The sequence below is a fragment of the Palaemon carinicauda genome, chromosome 8 (assembly GCF_036898095.1).
Source record: "Palaemon carinicauda isolate YSFRI2023 chromosome 8, ASM3689809v2, whole genome shotgun sequence".
NCBI classification, from domain to species: Eukaryota; Metazoa; Arthropoda; class Malacostraca; order Decapoda; family Palaemonidae; genus Palaemon; species Palaemon carinicauda.
Genome location: NC_090732.1, coordinates 130,148,315 through 130,166,359, shown reverse-complemented (window position 1 = coordinate 130,166,359; position 18,045 = coordinate 130,148,315). Strand labels below are relative to the sequence as shown.

At 46.0% G+C, this 18,045-nt stretch overlaps 1 protein-coding gene across 1 annotated transcript in view; it reads left to right on the top strand.

Moving 5' to 3' along the window:
• LOC137645922 (cleavage and polyadenylation specificity factor subunit 4-like) overlaps positions 1 to 18,045 on the top strand; it is a 77,411-nt gene that overhangs the window by 26,133 nt on the left and 33,233 nt on the right. Inside the window, exon 3 of the mRNA XM_068378973.1 lies at positions 1,675 to 1,864. Within this exon, the coding sequence (XP_068235074.1) occupies positions 1,675 to 1,864 (190 nt within the window). The remainder of the gene's footprint in view (positions 1 to 1,674; positions 1,865 to 18,045) is intronic.

Sequence of the window (18,045 nt, the reverse complement as noted above, 5' to 3'; positions counted from 1 at the left end):
TTTTGTATTTGATGGACAAACATCCCAAGGACACCTCCGTCAGCATTCTTCGATGAGCCCTTCAGTGGTACAAGTCTCCACCCTGTCAGCCGAGACATAGGCAAGCACAAATGGCACGTCCGGGCTACGAGAGAGAGAGAGAGAGAGAGAGAGAGAGAGTGTGTGTGTGTGTGTGTGTGTGTGTGTGTGTTTATATGTTTTGACAGTTATACAGTATATCGTGGAATTATTACACAATCAGATAACTTTTCTATTATTCAGAGAAAAATAATATGAAATCGATTTTTGAAAAATTTCTCTATAAACACTTCACACAGAATACAAAATGTCATGCTTTCCTGTAATTTAGTGTAAAAATAATAAAAAAAACTTCTTAAACTTTTTTTCAGTAATGAGCAGTAATACAGTATAAATAAACGGAAAAATAATTTGCTAGTGTAAGTGTGCACAAACAGTATATTTGATGGTGACAAATCTCATGAACAGCTACTGAAGGAGATCTGATTCCTTGTAGTAAAGGGGTTAAAGTCAAACTTCCAACCTCAAACACCCCTCTTAAAGGGAAGTATCTTTGACAGGTTTGTGGGTGGGGCTACTCGCATACACTCACCACTTGTTATTAACTCCTTGCCAATGATTTACCATCCCAACTCTACTAACATTTTGGAATGTACCTAGGAAAAATACAAATTAATTGTAAAATTTGTTACTGTTTTTGTTTTTGATATTACCACTTTCCTTCCTCCTGGAGGTGTGGTAGACAGTATTATTACTCAAATGTAAGATTAATTAAAATTACAGAATTTGATGGTTGAATTCATTCTTTTAATCCTAATCTGTTTGTTCTTCTGGTTGAGGCCCACTCCTCTGTCAGCTGGACCTTCCCATCCTGCCTACTTCAAGTGGTCTTTTAGTTTATGTTCTTAGTAACTCAAATAGTATGAGAACATCAAGTAAGGCAGGACTCTTGGACCATTAGTCAGAGGTTTAGCCTCTTAATGTAATCAAAAGGTCCCTCACTCAATGAACCTTCTAGGGGAGAATATGGGTAGTTGAGAGAAAATTTCTCATCTTTATTTCAAGGCCCAAGAAGGTCACACATCAGAGATATTTGCATTGTGAGTCATAGGAAAGTATGGAAATAATATCTGATTTTAAAATAAAGTTTTTAATATTTAAATAATCAACAGCATTTAGTGCCAACATTTAGCACTAATGCTCTTATTAATTGTTGAGGGCATTGGTAGCAGTAGTTTTGTTAAAGACAATGCTCAGTGGAATTAACTGCAATAAATTTTCCTGAAAACAATCATTACCATCTTAATAAAAGTAACATTAACAGAAGTAACTGAATTTAGATATGTAAAAGTTACTAAGATTGACACAATTATAAATTTTTTTTATAATACTACCAAACTCTGATCTATGTACGTAGTTGGAGGCGAGAAATCTTTATTTTGATAAAGAAATTTCAGAAATTCTGGGATAGTAGCTCCAATATTATTAGAAAAAAATAATATTGGTTTTTATCTAACCTTGTTTCCTTTTATTGTGAGAAAGATTGATACTATACTCTGGCTTATATACCATTACTTTACAAGAGTTCACTGTAGGATGCAGTAAAGTATATATATTATTGTAACTTATGTGTATTAATTATGATTTCGTTTGCAGATGCTTGTCATAATAAAGAGTGCCCCTTCTTACACATAAATCCAGATTTGAGAATAAAAGATTGTCCTTGGTATGACAGAGGCTTTTGTCGCCATGGACCTCAGTGCAGGAATCGCCATGTTCGTCGTGTTCTGTGCATGAACTACTTCTCTGGATTTTGCCCTGATGGTTCCAATTGCAAATTCATGCAGTTAGTTATTTTGTATTCAGTTCTTTATAATTATTGTGGGATGTATTTTTCAAATGGTGCCAATAGCCACATTTGTAATGTATTACAGTATAGGATTTTTATGAAGAGATATGCTTGAGAAAATCCAAACCTACTTTTAGGTATTTCTCATCATTTTTGTATACGATATGTTTTGTTTTTAATTTATTTGTTGTAGCAGCCATTTAGATATTTTTTATTCCACATGTTCTTTCTTTGATACCTGAGTGACAAATTTCAATATTAAAATTTTAGGAAGCCCTTTCTTATGTCAGATCTCTCTTATTTTTTTAACTGTTAATGTATGACATGATTTTATCTGCTAAAGGGGTATTAATGTGGTTATCTGCAAAAGGGGTATTAATGTGGTTACTAGGCCAAGACAATAATCATCGTGGTGTGAAGTGTCACTGCAGTATTTTCTTATTACCTTGTAATCAGATAGGCTTTATATAGCTTTGTTCCAGTACACATATAAACTTTCGTCCTTAACATAGGAGAAGATAACAATGAAGGTGGAGTACACAGCTGATAAAATTTTATAACGAGATATACACAATCCTGTGTTAGCGGTGAAGTGCTGCCCTTCGGTGTTATCGGGGAAGCAATGCCTCGTGCTCACTCACTGCCAATCCACTTTGATTTCTGCCATTTTGGGGAGAATGGATGTTCCCAATGACTAGCTGCTTTATTTTTTTTTACTTCTTCTTTTTGGAATGCTTGCGAGTAAGTGTCTTCGGTGGTGATCCCGTTAAAGATGCGGACGCTTCTCCCTGTGATGAGTGTCGGGAGTGGCAATCCTCCCAGTGTGAGGTGTACAGCAAGAGGAGGAAGAAGAGCGAAAATGGATTCTTTGCCCTCGGGGTATTTCTCAAGGTCTAAGAAGTTGCGAACTCTCTCCCATTCCTCCAGTGCACTACTTTCCAACCCTTCCCCATCAGCCTCCTCCAGAGGCTGCTCGGATGAGAGTGGTGGCCTTTTAACATTAGGGCAAACATCAAGGCAGGAAGACCTTTTTGTTTCCCCCTAGCAAAATCGGAGGGCCTTCCTCTTGGGGAACCCAGTTTTTAGATGGACGATGCCTTACGACTGGTGTGGCCTTCCTTGTAGCTGCAGATCCCCCTCCAAGGAATGTCTGGTGCAGGCACTGTCTTTGGGAGCTAGGGAAGGAGAGTTTTGGTTCTTGCTGGAGTTGCCATCAGCTCGTCTTCCTCCAGAGCAGAGAAGAGAGAGTCTCTTCTACTCTGTCTCATGCCCCCAAAGCCCACCACCATCTTTTCGGGTGCTTGACATCCTCTTGAGCCTCTTGTAGGAGAGACACTTGCTAATAAGTCTCCCTATTGCCCTCCTCCTGGGATGCGCATACATGTTAATGAAGCAATGCGCCTCTCAACATGCCGTCTGAGCTTGTTGGCACTTGGAAGCCTGACCTTGAGCATATGCGCAAATGTGTGTTCTCGCTCTCATATATAGGGCTCCCATTCACCCTACAGAAAGCTCAGAAGCACCAGCGCTTGAGCGCCCAGCTCTTCAGAGTTATCTCTTCATCGTCAGCAGTAGCACGTGTACAAGCATGTCCTGTCTCATGCCCTCTATAGTGATCGTGATTGCTGAGAGAGCCACCAATACCTTCTTACCCATTGGAGCGTATTTGCTCCTGAGCACAATAGTTCACCTGTGTGTGCGCACCAGGCAACTCAGAACAATTTTCCATCTCCTGCATCTTATGAGTGAGGAATAATCATGTCATCTATTGGTGTGCTCAACAGGTAGGCAGTAGAATTGCCACAGATGTCAAGAGGTGACCCATCAGCACGTGCTCTTTGCACACTCACCATTAAAGCATAGGTTGAAGGTAGCTACTGACACAGCAGGGCACTAATCTGGCTGTTATTCCAGCAAGATCCTATGCTTGCTCGCAGTCCTCACGCCTCCATGTTGGACTGCCATCCAAAGTGCTCACCTGAGGGGGTTAGGACACAAACTCCTCAGAGTTTTAATCATCAATTTCAAGAAGTGGGGATCATTCCAATCTAACTAGATTATAAAAGATGCAAATATCAGCGCCAAATGACTACACCTCCTGTTGATACTTTCCGTCGTAGATTACATTGGAGCCCCAGATCACTGAGGGAGATCACATACGTCGAGGAGTTTCGACCGTCACTGATTGAGAGAGACACTGTGTCTCGCTCCCCCTCTCCTCACATCCGTAGAAGGTATGATGAGGGACCCCGGCAGCCTCCTTCCAAATGGATGAAAGTCCGTTTAGATCCAGAACATAAGACGTCAAGGTAAAGGAAGGCGACCACCAGTCTCCTCCCCTTGAGCTAGGACTCAAAGACCATGCCTAAAAATAGAATCATTCGACTGGTCATGGACTTGAGGAGTTCACAAAGAGTCCAGTTTGGGGTTCCAATTTAACCCTTGGAAGAACACTGCGAAGAACTCCTGTAGATCTCGCTTCCCTCTCCGGGGAGAAGAGTGAGAATCTTATTTCGATTTTGAGCCCCCTATACGCTGGGTACAGTGTCAGAGAGGGATAACCAGAAAGGCACAGACTACAACTCCTACGCCTCTGATGGCGCTCTACCTCAGCTGCCCTGGCCAAAGACCCTTGATACAGAGGAGGGAAAATCAGAGTCCACCTTCCTAGAGGTGCTTGCTAGCATCAGGAAGGTGAACAGTCTCAGTGAGGCTCCTTGCTTCCCCTCTCCTCTCAGGGGATGAAAGCAGCTATAAGTAGACCAACAGGCTCCCCATAAGTGTACCTCTGTTAGAGCTTCCTTGGTTGCTTCTGGCCTTGATAAGGTAGATGCCCAGGTCACTTACTGCAGGGAGATTCTCTTAGATCATTCCTCCAGCGTTTGCTTGTCAGAGGAAGTATTATAAAATCAAAGAAACTTTCTCCCTCCCCCTTGCTGCTTGATCCTGCAGTTTTCTGCATTAGCAATAGGGTATCATGGCAGATCGGTTAGCCTGCCAGCCTGTTATCTTTGTGGCTAATGACATCTTGAATACGGAGAGCACAGCCATGGCAACCATCTAGGCAGCCTCGTAGATTAATCATTGATCAGGTACTGTCAGTTTCCTTGTCAACACAGAGGATCTCACAGACCTCACAAGTGCAAGGCTTTCAAGAACATTGTTTTGAGGGGTGCCAGGGCCATAGAGTTCCTAACCCATCAGGGGCCAACTGGGTTCTAAAGGTGTGTGATGCCTCCTAAATTTCAAAGGCAGGTCACCCGTAGCTAGGTCCTACATCTTAGGAATGTGTCTGTCAAGGGTCCCTCATTTTTCCCAATGGTGGATGTTGAGATGGTGGCCGAGAAGAAGGGAAAGTCGAGCCAAGATTTGCTTTTGCACCGGCCTTTTCGCCTCTAGTCTTCACTCTGATATTGGTCTGGGCACATATCAACAGAATCTGTCTATTGTAATACCTAGACTATTGGCTAATATTAGTGGAAACAGAGAAGACCTTCTTCTTCACCAAGACAGAGCTCTCTCATTCTTCCACGATCGGAAAATTGTGGTAAATTGGAAGAAGTCGGTTCTTTTGCCCAAACAAAGACATCTATACTCAGGGATGATCATCGACATGATCCTCAGGAGAGTTTTTCCCATTACAGGATTGCATGGCACGCCTATGAGAGCTCATGAGTGTTTCCCCTTCCTTCTTCAACATCAGCTACAGGCACGTAAGTGGTAGAGGTTGCAAGGTCATCTAGCGTCCTTGAAGCGGCTCATCCTGAACGGATGTTTCCGGATGTGTTCCATGCAATGGAAACTGAAACATCACTGGTCTCAGGGCACCACCTCCCCTGGGAATGCAAGTTCTTGTAGAGGAAGAGCACAGATGAGACGTGGATTGGTTGGATGGAGCCAATCTTCTGAAGGGCTCAGCCCCTCCTCTCACTGCCCCCAGAACTTCTATTCACAGATGCGTTGAAGGAAGGGTTGTGGACACACCTCCTGTAACATCAGGTGTCAGGATGATGGTCAGATGAGGAACGTCGGTAATACATCGGAGTTTTAGAGCTCAAAGCAGCTCTAATTGCTCTCTTAACACTTTTGCCTTCTAGTGCCAGCCATTCATTGGTTTTGATATGCAACAACACCACCAAGGTGGCTTACATAAACAAGCCAGACCCAGAGGCAGTGTTCGAGGAGCCTTTTCAATATCCTTGGGATGGTCTCGACGTTTACGATTTTCCACCATTCTGCCTAATAAGGTGTGTACTGTATATTATTGAAGCACTACTTTATTGATTTTGGGAATGAAAAGCTACTTTCCATATTCTTCCAAAATAGCAGATTACATTAAGGTAATTCACATATGGTAGACCATAATGAATGTAAAATCAATATGCAATACTTCGAAGATATAAAATTTTACTTTCTCAACAATTGTTATGTATGGTTACAAGTCTGGGATGGAAACAAATCAACCAAGGAAAATTTGACACAAGAAACGTTTATTGCTTTGAAACACACAACACATGTACTTATAGAGCTTACAAATTACTGTATTTCTGAATGGAAAATGCAGTACATTCTTTCTGGCAAATTCCTAACTGATAATCAGGAAGAAAGATTTAGTAAGTGCTCTCAGCTCTTGGGTGGAAATTACAGTATAACATATTAGTGTGCCAAGTTTTTTAATTTGAGAGGAGATAAAACTAAGAATTATATCTATTCCCAGATACACTTTACCTCCTAATGGCAAGTTTGTAAATTTCACTGAATTTTAGGAAATTAAGTTGGAAGAAAGGAATTTTTGTGTGATGAGCACATAAATTTTGGGGACTTTGATTTTATATCGAGCAGGAAGATTTTGACGAATTTGAAGAAGTTATTCCATTTATAGTTGATTTAGCTGGTTACTGCTGTTTCTCAGTTAACAAGAAAATAAAATGTTCATTTTGCAAAGAGCTTACGACCCATTTGAGTGATGGAGAACTTCCCCAAACTTATAGTTATACAAACAATGTCAACAGAAGTTCCCTATTACAGCCAGGTGCTATAACTTTGAACATTATCATCTATAGTTATGTAATTCTGATTAAAATAAAAATAAAAATCTAGGGTAATGAATCTGCAAAATATTGCTTTAGCATTGACAATGAAAGCACTTAAGGATGATGACAATCAATTCCCCTCTGATGTATGTGATCCAGGTCATAGCACAGAAAAATTGAAAAATGCTTGTTTTGGCATCAACCAATTTATCATTGAAGAATATTTGTAAATTGGTCCATGGTAGAAGTGCAGGAAAAAAGAAAGCTGAGACTGTAACTTTCAATGCCAATTAAGGGATTTTGACGAAGGAAAAATCTATTTCTGGGCTCGACTTGTGTCGCTCCGTGAAATGCTCCTTATAGCACCATTTCTAAGGTATAAATGCTGCTAAATATACCAGAGAAAAAATTGCATGGAATGCCAGGAATAAACCCAGCTCGCTCACTCTAATTGAGTGTCTATAATAACTGGGGCGTGTTAGAACCACGACCAGAGGTCCCTCACCAGTTAGTCCTCTCCTTCCTCAATATCCCCCGACACTACGAGGTGCTGTTCTACATCCGACTACTGCCCTCTACTACAACTACCCTCCCCCCACGCCTACCACTTCCAACGCTTCTTCCCCCATTCCTTTCTAGCACCAGTGAGATTCAGACGTGTTGTTTTCATAGCTTTGTTTCAGTGTTTTTGAAAATGTCAGACGTTTTGGAAATCCCTGCTCCCAAGTTGAGTATTATAATTGTCTTTTGATAATTCTAGGTAGCAACACATGTACCAATGGTATTTTTATAATCATGATTATTGTTATTTTCATTACATTCTTCTGTAATAACACTATGATCAAGTTTCTCCATTGTACATTTTTTCCCTTAATAAATGTCTTAATATAGGAACCATTTTCCTTTCCCTGATTTGATTACCTCCAATATTAAAAAACTTCACCCTTTCATGATCAAAGGGCTATTGATGATAAGTAAGTTATTGAAGATTAGAAAACCAGTGATAGTAAGACATCTTAACATTGGGATATCCTTGACCATATGGGAAGCAAACAGTAGTGATTACTATGGAAAAGGTCACTCACAGCAGTGGTCATGTCCTCAAGCTGTCTATGTCACAATCCAGTGACCAAGCCTCCTCTGTAAGTGACTTTGGTTGGACCTCTTTTTCTTGGAACCTGAGGGGGCTGATCAGTAGTTGTCTAGCACTCCCAGCTCCCTCACAGGACTTAGTCTGCATCCTGTTAAGTTAAGGTGTTTGGCTTAAGTCTTGTGAAGAGGTAAAATAACTGGCTTCTCTACTTCTTCCTTGTTCTTCTCTCGAGGGGATGCAGCAGCCACAATCATTACTTGCTAGTCGAACGGCTGATGTATGCAAGTTCAATGAAGAAGCACATTTCTTGCAAAATACATCTTCAAAGAAGCAACTCCTCCATCATCTTGTAAGAGGGAGGATGAGTTGGTGTCTTAGCATATATTTCTTTATGTGCCAGGTTGAACACTGCCAAATATATCTCTTTGTTCCATAACTGGAATACAAATCACGCTATTTATTAAGGGTTATACTTTCGGCAGAGCTGAAATGACGAGCTATTAAAATTTAGCGAGGGTTAACTACCCACACTGCTAGTTAGCGGGAGAAGCGGGGGTAGCTTGCTACCACTCCCGTTCACACCTGTGATTTAGTCACTTTACTTTTGGCTCGGATTGAGAGCGGTTGTTTCCTCTCTCCCTCCTCACCTATTCTGGACTGCCATTGATTTTTGTCTTTCAACTTACTTTTTCTTATACTTGTATATATATGAAAACATTCTTAATGTGTATAGAAATGTGATAAGTTTCCTTTTCAGTGTTTGTGCTGTGTGTGTGATACATATACAACAACGACACTTGTGTACATTAGCAAGGCCAACACAGTTCCACTTCGTGGGGAACGACCTCTCCCTCTCTGGTCCATCGGTCTTCCCGTCAGCATATGAACGTTACCTCGGCCACTGCAGGGGAATCGTCATTGCCGTAGGGAATTTGTTAAATCCTAGACCCTCTTCATTCAACTATTGTCTTTGCCTTTTCCCATTTCCTACGAGAAACATGGATTTCTGAGCGAAGGGAATGTGGCCTCTCAAAGATTGACTATGCTACGTTCTTTCTCTTCTCGAGGTCATTCACCTTTACAACAACAGTGTACTATTGGGGAAGCTCCTTTCCCGTGGCCGGGTTAGGTTGCTCTTCCGATTGTTTGTCTCAATTATTTTTAGTGAAGATGTAATTGTATTTTAACTTTTCAGCTTTACTCTGTGGGGAAAACTTCCCTTCAGAGGATCAGTGGTTCTCACTATTATTGAATATTCTCAGCTGATTTAAATAATTGTAATTCTGTTTTTATTATAGTTACTCCGCTCCCCCCTTCTCCCGTTGATGTCGACTGGCGAAGGAAGGGAGCAATGCTTAATTTTATGTTGTTCCCTCGGGGTTCCTCTTTGGAGTTCCTCCGTAGGGAATTTGTTAAATAATTTATTTTTTTTTTGTCGGCGCAATACTTATTTTATGTTGTTCCCTCAGGGTTCCTCTTCGGAGTTCCTCCCTAGGGAATTTCTGTTAAATAATTAATTTTATTTTTTCCCAGTTAATTATGCAGTTTTTCTTCGTTCGACTAAGGGTGCCGATGAAGCAGAGCTGTTATGTTCATGCATGGGGAATCTGCTGTCACTGCCGTCCCTCAGAGGACGTCGTCATGGGCGTCATCCTTTCTCTTAGAAGTACTCCCGTGACAACATGACCAGCACTTCCGATCATCTTAGAACGCTAAAGGAGGTTCGCCTCCAGGGGTTGGATAACTTCCCTTCCGAGGGAAGTTTCCTCTCCAGGTGTGAGGTTGTCTCTCCCTTCAGAGGGAGAACTTTCCACATCTTAATAAATTCATCGTCTCCGACTGCTGTTGCTGCCTTCGCCCAGACTTCTCTCCCCCCTTGCTAAGTTTCTCTTCCTTCAGGGGCGGAGCACGGTCTTGACAAGTCTCTTCTACGAAGTGCTTAGCCCTCTCGTTCGCAAGAGAGACCACTCATAGAGACTCCTCTTCGGAGGATCGCTACTGTTAAAGGTCAACTTGCTGATCCACCGGCCCTCAATGGGCGTCATCTAGTCTCTTCTACGAAGTGTTCTCCTCTCTCGTACGCGAGAGAGGCCACTCATAGAGACAACTCTTCGGAGGATCGCTACTGTTAAAGGTCAGCTTGCTGATCCACCGGCCCTCATGGGCGTCATCATGGGTGTCTTCAAGTCTCTTCTACAAAGTACTCACCTGGCCACTCATAGAGACACCTCTTCGGAGGATCAAGCAGACTTACCAGGACCTACCGATCTACAGCGCAACCTTACGCTGCAACGCAGTCCTTTGGACTTCGGTCCTGGACTCTCAACGTGGACCTTTTAACTGTCCCCATCGGTGGATGCTCGCCCTTCCAAAGGGCACATCCCAGTTCTTAATCATCCTGCCAGCTGACCTACCGATCTACCAGCGCAACCTTGCGCTGCAACGTAGTTCTTTGGACTTAGGTCCTGGACTCTAACACGGACCTTTTTACGGTCCCCATCGGTGGATGCTCGCCCTTCCAAAGGGCACATCCCAGTTCCTGATCGTCCTGCCAGCTGACCTGCCAACCTACTAGCGCTACCTTCGCGCGCACGCCAACAGTCTCCTGTGCGCGCGCCCTCCGACAGTCTTCCGCACGCGGGCGCCAATGGTATCCCGTGCGAGCCGACGATCTTCTGCGCGCGGGCGCCGATGATTTTCCGCACGCGTGCCAACAGTCTTGCGTGCGTGCGCCGACGATCTTCCGCGCACGGGCACCGATCGTCTCCCGTGCGCGCAGGCGCCGATTATCTTCCCCGCGCGCAGGCAGCGATTATCTCCCGCGCGCGCAGGCGCCGATTATCTCCCGCGCGCGCAGGCGCCGATTATCTCCCGCGCGCGCAGGCGCCGATTATCTCCCGCGCGCCGGCACCGATTGTCTCCCGCGCGCGCGCCAACGATCTTCCGAGCACGGCCACCGATTGTCTCCCACGCGCGTGCCGACTTCCTTCCGTGCGCGGGCGCCGATGGTCTCCCGCGCGCGTGCGCCAATGGTCTCCCGTGCGCGTGCGCCAATGGTCTCCCGTGTGCGTGCGCTGACTTTCTTTTGCGCGCGAGCGCTGATATTCTTTGCGCGCGCGCCAACAGTCTTCCGCGTGCGTGAACGCGCCAACAATCTACCGCGCACGCGCGCCGACGGCCTTCCGCACGCGCGCCGACGGCCTTCCGCACGCGCCAACGGTATTCCACGCGTGGACACCAATGGTCTCCCGCGCGAGCGCCCGATGGCCTTCCGCGTGCGCGCACGCCAATGCTTTTCCACTCCAATGATCTTGCGTGCATGCAGCCTTCCGCGCACACCGACGGTCTTCTGCGCGCGGGCGCTAATGGTCTCCCGCGGCAATGGTCTTATGCACACGCGCCAGCAGTCTCCACGTAGTACTCTCACGCACGCGCCAATGCACCCGCAATTGCGCAACCAGTCACACGCTTCGGCGCATTCTAGCGAGAGTGCACAAAACTGTACAGTGCCTTACTGCGCGCCAGCGCTCTTCAGCACTTTCCTGCGCAGTTACGTCCTCAGATCCACTGCTCCAGCTCTTGCCAAAGAGTCAGGGCTCGCAGATCCAATGCACCAGCTCTTGTCTAAGAGCCAGCGCTTGCCTGCTCTACAGGCAGAAATTGAGCACCAGCATCATCCTGTGTGCCATTGCTCCAGTACTCTCCTACACACTCGTGCATTAGGCAGTAAAAAAGAATAAAACTTTTTGGGCAGGTCACCATAGCCCCATTCCTCCCCGCAGACACATAAACATTGCCACCGGGAAAGAGGAATAAGGCTTCACAGAAGGATTCAAGATCACGAAAATTCCATCCTACAAGGGGAATTGAAACAGGGAAGCCTTGGTCCCTGTCTCTTCTGAAGTTTCTTTTTTCCTTGACAGACCACCGTCAGCAAACAGGAAAGCATCAACAGTCTGATCTCTAGATCACTGCTGATGGCTAGTTCACAGATTACTGATCGCTAGGTCGCCGATCACCAGATCGCCAATTGCTAGCTCGATGCTGATCTTTGACCTCTAGTCCCTCCAATGACTTACGATCGCCAATTGCTAGCGTTTCAAATCACCGATTGCTAGTCAATAACCAGTCATCAGCTTGCTGATCACTAGATCACCGATGGGCAGCTCATCTTTCTTCGATCATTGAACTTAGCTCGCTGATCTCTGACCAGCCCATCTTCAGCTTGCTCATCTCTGACCAACCAGGGGGGACCATAATCAGCTTGCTGATCTCTAACTCGCCATCGGCTCACAGACCACCGATTCATCGGTCATCGGCAATTTGCCAGCAGTTCGTGACTCGAACTTACTAGTCAACCTCTTCCTGTAGTTTCCTAGATCAGAAGGTATACAACATTTCTCTCGCTACTGGCCGTTCGCCATCACACTAAAGTGATCGGCAAACGTTCGACAACCCTCATCAACGGCTTGTCGACAGGGAACTACTTGTGAGCACTCTTCAACTGCATAATAACCACAATACCCAACGATTAACTATTGATTAACATTCGCCAGATTGATTCTATTCTAAGGAATAGCATCAATACCATCAGGGCGCATGGTAAGGCTAAGCGTTGCCTTCCTTCTGTTAGTTAAAGGAATTCTCTCTCAGAGAAGAATTCTTACAATGGGTGTGGCACCTGATCCTTTACAAGACTAGTCAAGACTCCAGCGTCGACAATCTTCCATGCAAAAGGATCCGCAAGGAGCTGTCCCTTCGGGTAGATGTCCACACCATGTTGGAGTTCGAACAAGGGCTAAGACCTTAGGTCTTCATTTGCACACTGGACCTAAAGGACACTTACTCCCAGGTTCAAACCATCCATCTGGGAAGGTTGGAAGATTCAGTCTAGACAAACAAGAAACACCAGTTCAAGACACTGTGCTTCGGTCTTTCCACTACACCCATCCTGGTCTCACGGGATCGGCTTCTGTCTCCTCTGTCTCGGGACGACTGACTGACCTTAGCAGACTCAGTGGCAACCTTGCATTAACACCGAAACTTCTGAAGTCTTCTTACCAAGATCCAGTGATTGGGGTAAACCTACGGAAGTCTTCCCTACTTCCCTCCCAGAAGACTGGTGTATCTGGGAATGATTCTAGACACCAATCTCCACAAAACCTTCTCGAAATGAGAACGACTCCCATTCCAAGAGACTTGAGTCGGAAAAAGAAGAGAGGAGAGACCATAGTGCTGCACCACACGACCTCAGCCCTCTGGACAGAGCCCGAAAGTACCTCCACTTAAATCTCTTAAGAGATGAAGCCCAACTTTCCGGTCCTTCAGCAGCCTCATCGGTGATGTATTGGACGACACCACACACCACATAGAGCCTCACATCGACAAGCAAGAAGGAACTTACTCGTAGCCTCTTCCCATCTAACAGTATAAACGTATAAACACTAAGATGGGCCAAAGTCCGTTCGGTACCACTATCAACCCGCTTCATTCCAGACTGGAAGAACGTGCTCGCCGACAATCTGTGCTCAGCATCTCAGATAAGGTATACCGAATGGACTTTGGATCGCCATGTAGCCGACTAAGTCCCGACTTTACGAGGTCCTCCAACTAGGAGTCTGTTCGCAACGCTCTTGAATCTCAGGCTGCCGTTGCTCCCCAGCCCTAGACCCCAAGGCTCTCTGGCAACAACGGTGGGTACAACAATGACGTTTACGTCTCGTCCCTGTTTTATCTGGAGAAGGGCACTCAAGAAGGCTAGAACATCGGTCAACCTCTCAAGGACTTTCCTAGCTCCGCTATGTCATTATGCAGAACGGTTTCCAAACCTTTGCAGCTCCTGATAGAGTCTCCAAGAGAACCCTCTCCACATCACAGACAACCCACTTCGACACATACCACAAGCTATAGCTTTGCTATGATTGTACGCCCGGATCTGCCCAATACCTCTTTGCGAAAAGGTTGTCTAGATTTCTGAGGAATTCCTCAGCATCAGTCTACCAGGCAGTGTAACGTCTTGTGTGGTTGGTGTCACGTGAAAGTGTGTGTCTCCACTTGATACCTCGATTCCAGCAATAGCGGAATCCTCGAGTATATACAAGAGGAAAAGACCCCCTATTCAGTTCTGACAGGTAAAGATGATCACTCAACCTTGATCCTTCACCTTCAAACTGAAAGAAAGGGACACCCTCTCATCGATAGACTTTTCCTAACTCATACGGACTTACAGCTTGCCTTTTCCCAGTCGGAATTGAGGCCTTCTTCTTGGAACATGGTTCAAATTCTCCGATCCCTAAAGGGACCTCCTTATGTTCTGATTCACCAGGCAACAAATTTTCTCCTGATTTAAGAACACAATGTTCCTACACACTCGGACAACAACCATACGAGTCAAGGAACTTCATGGTCTCTCTTTCGACATCGCCCATTATTGACAACGGCGAAAGACAATGTTCAGTTTCGTCCCTGAGTATGTCACCAGACACAGTCTCCAGAGGTGACGGATCCTACACAAGTCTCAACTCGGTAACGGATAATCCAGATCATCCGTTACTGTACCCAGGGTAAGGTATGAGACTTTACCTAAAGAAAACGGCAACAGCCCGCCCGGGTCCTCTTGTCATCAGCACTGGGAGAGACTAGAGGAGGATCACCGAAACATCATCTCGACATGACGACTCACAGTGTCAGGGGCATAACTATGCCCCTGGTCCTTCTTAGCAGATTACTCTGTGATGCAGGTTTTACAAGAAAGGATGTAAATGCTCCAGGTGACTTTCACAACCTTTCTCCTGCAAGATGTGACCCACAGGAACTCGATACGATATCTATCGGTCTGGTGGTGGCTGCACAACAGCTGGTTGTATACCTCAAGCTCCTTATTGGGCAAGTAGCAGAAGGTTGAGGGCACGATTGCCCGGTTTTAGTCTGTGTGAATGAAAAGATTTGACTGACTCTTATTCTTTTCTTCATCCTACCCTCTCGTGGGGAAAGCAGCATCCTGGGTTCTCTGCATAAGCTGACCTCAAACCACTGCAGGTAAACCATGCTCCCGAGTGTACCTAGTATTAAGCTAATACTGTTGCGTCCCCATACCCTGGCGAGGTGGTATTGGGAAGTCTTGGTTACATCAGGTTTTTCCTACATAGACTCGGAATAACTTTACCTAGACAGTCACACTTCTATACGTCTCAACACACAGCTTGCATAGGGCGCGGATCTTACGTAGCAAGGTTTAGCGAGGGCAGAGGCTCCTTATTTTTGAGTACTAATATACTCAGATAAGGAGCCCCCCAGGCAAAGCCAAAAGCCAGATTGGCAGGGATGTCCACCCTTCCTAATGGGTGAGTCACCCCTACTAAATAGCGTGGTTTGTATTCCAGTTACGGAACAAACGACAAATTCGTAGATAATTTGTATTTTTCTTAACTATACAAACCTTAGCTATTTATACAAACTTGCCCGCCATCCTTATCCCCCTTGAAATCCTACCTCCAAGCAAAGTTACTTATTCACAGGTGTGTGAACGGGAGTGGTAGCAAGCTACCCCCCCGTTGGCGGTGTGGGTAGTTAACCCTTGCTAAATTTTAATGGCTCTTCATTTCAGCTCCGCCGAAAGTATAACCCCCTAATAAATAGCTAAGGTTTGTATAGTTAGGAAAAATACAATTTTCAACATTAATCTTACCCGGTGATCATGTAGCTGCAGCTCTGCTGCCCGACAGAAAAAACCTAAGGGCGGGATACGCCAGCGATCGCTATACAGGTGGGGGTGTACAACAACAGCGCCATCTGTCGAGTAGGTACTCCAGTACTTCTTGTCAACAAAGAACCAATTTTCTCTCTGTCGTGCCACCGGCAAGACCTACTTGATACGCTGTTGTTTCTGGAGTTGATTTCACGCTTTTTGGTGATGTATTCTCTCTAGATATTAGCTTTCGCTGTACAGGAGTTATTATCATTACCTTATCAAGCTTTATTGATTAGATTTTGGATTATTTGTTGACGACTTGGATAGATTTTGGATTCCCCCCTTTGACTAATTCAAGATGTCTGACCCTACTCAAGTCCCCAAGTACAGGCAGTGTAGCGCTAGGGACTGTTCTAGGCGTCTTCCGAAGGCCTCTATAGATCCTCACACCGTTTGTTCCAATTGTAGGGGTAAAGCCTGTCAATTGGAAGATCGATGTGAGGAATGCGCTGGGCTTTCATAATTCGATTTTAATGAATTCCTTAAGAATGCACGTAGGCTAGAGAAGGATAGGATCAGGAGGAGTTCGTCTCGCTCTTTTGATTTTTCCTCTCCCCATGCCCCTCAACCTATTCCTTCCCCTGTAGTGGTGACACCCGACCTTTCTACTAGCTCTCAGCAACCCTCGATGGCGGACATGATGCGTGCCATTCAGGCTCTTGGTGACAGAGTCGAGTCATTAGCGAATGACCGCAATCAACTCTTCGCCGACGTCAAAGAGTTGAAGGAGAAAAGTGCAGTGGGAAGTGTAGTGAGTGCAAGTGCTGTGAAAAGTGTCAGTGTCAGTGTTACGCATGAGGGTGCATCTGTTCGTGCCAGTCGTCCTCCCAGTCCGGGACCTCTTGCAAGCTCCCAAGCCCAGGGGAGAAGCAATGTCGAAGGACCAAAGGGTTCGACAGGCCTTGATCAGCGTACAGATGTACCCTCAGTGGTTGCGGACGTATCTTGCAGAGATCGTCCCACCCACAAACAGACGAGTGAGCCCATTCATTCCTCGTCTGTGGAAGAAGTTTCTCGTCGGAAACGCTGGACTAAGGTCTCACGACCTCTCAAGCGCAAGGTCCCTTCCGAGCGAGTCCAACGGCCCAGGTGTAGCCACTGGGTCAGTTCGGACTCGCCGCAGTCTTCCGAAGACTGCACACCTCCCAAGAGAGGTAGAGTGGTTCCGCAGCAGGCAATCACTCCGTCTGTTGCCGCACCAACCACTGTAGACCCTAAGTGGTCTATGCTGCAATCTATGCAGACTCAGCTAGCTTCCTTCATGCAGGAGTATCATGCTGAGAAGGTTGACGCTGCACCTGTTGACCTACAACCTGCCACGGTTGTGCGCTCAGCAGACACTGCGGCTGCCTGCTCCCACACTCCGGCTGTGAGAGCTCCACCACCGATGCGCAGTCGACCCTGCCAGACGCATGTTGACGTTAGCCGACGTGCGGCTCCCTCCGTTGACATGCGTGAGCTACCGCATCAGCAGTGGGAAGGTGCTGTCAAGCTGCCGTGTTTTGACGCAATGCGGCAGTCTCCGCAACCCACGGCAGTCCCCACCACGCACCACCACTCCGCTTTTGTTGTTGCCAGCTCTCAGACTGACCAGCAGCGCATGATGTTGGATCCAGTGCAGCTACGCATGCACCCGTGCTGCCGGATTCAGCCGTTCAGCTTTCTTCTCCTCCTTTGCCGCTTCCTCCTCAGCATTCGGATGAAGGAATTTCTGATGACGACGAAGCTGCGCATTTGGACGATCAACACTCCGACATAGAGGAACCCAAGACTACGCCTCCCTCCTTAGACTTTAGGAAAGTCCTTGCCCTGTTTAAGGAGTTGTATCCGGACCAGTTTGTGTCTGCAGCCCCACGCTCACCTCCCTCTGAGTTCGCTTTAGGCATGCAGTCAGCAGCTCCTGCCTTTACGAAGCTCGTACTCGCGCGCTCATCCAAGAGAGCTTTAAGGGTACTGGGAGAGTGGTTGCAGGCCAAGAAGCAACTTGGGAAGACATCCTTCATCTTTCCTCCGACCAAGCTTGCTTCTAAATCTAGCGTCTGGTATGCCACGGGAGAAGATCTCGGCTTGGGAGTTCCTGCCTCTGCCAAGGGCAATTTCTCAAGTCTGGTAGACTCTCCCCGCAGATTGGCTATGAGACGCTCCAAGATTTGCTGGACCTTTTCGGATATGGACCATCTTTTAAAGGGAGTTTTCCGAGCGTTTGAGATCTTCAACTTTCTGGACTGGTGTTTGGGAGCGTTGAGCAGAAAGACCTCCCCTTCGGATAAGGACTCTGCCATGCTCATCATGTCATGCATGG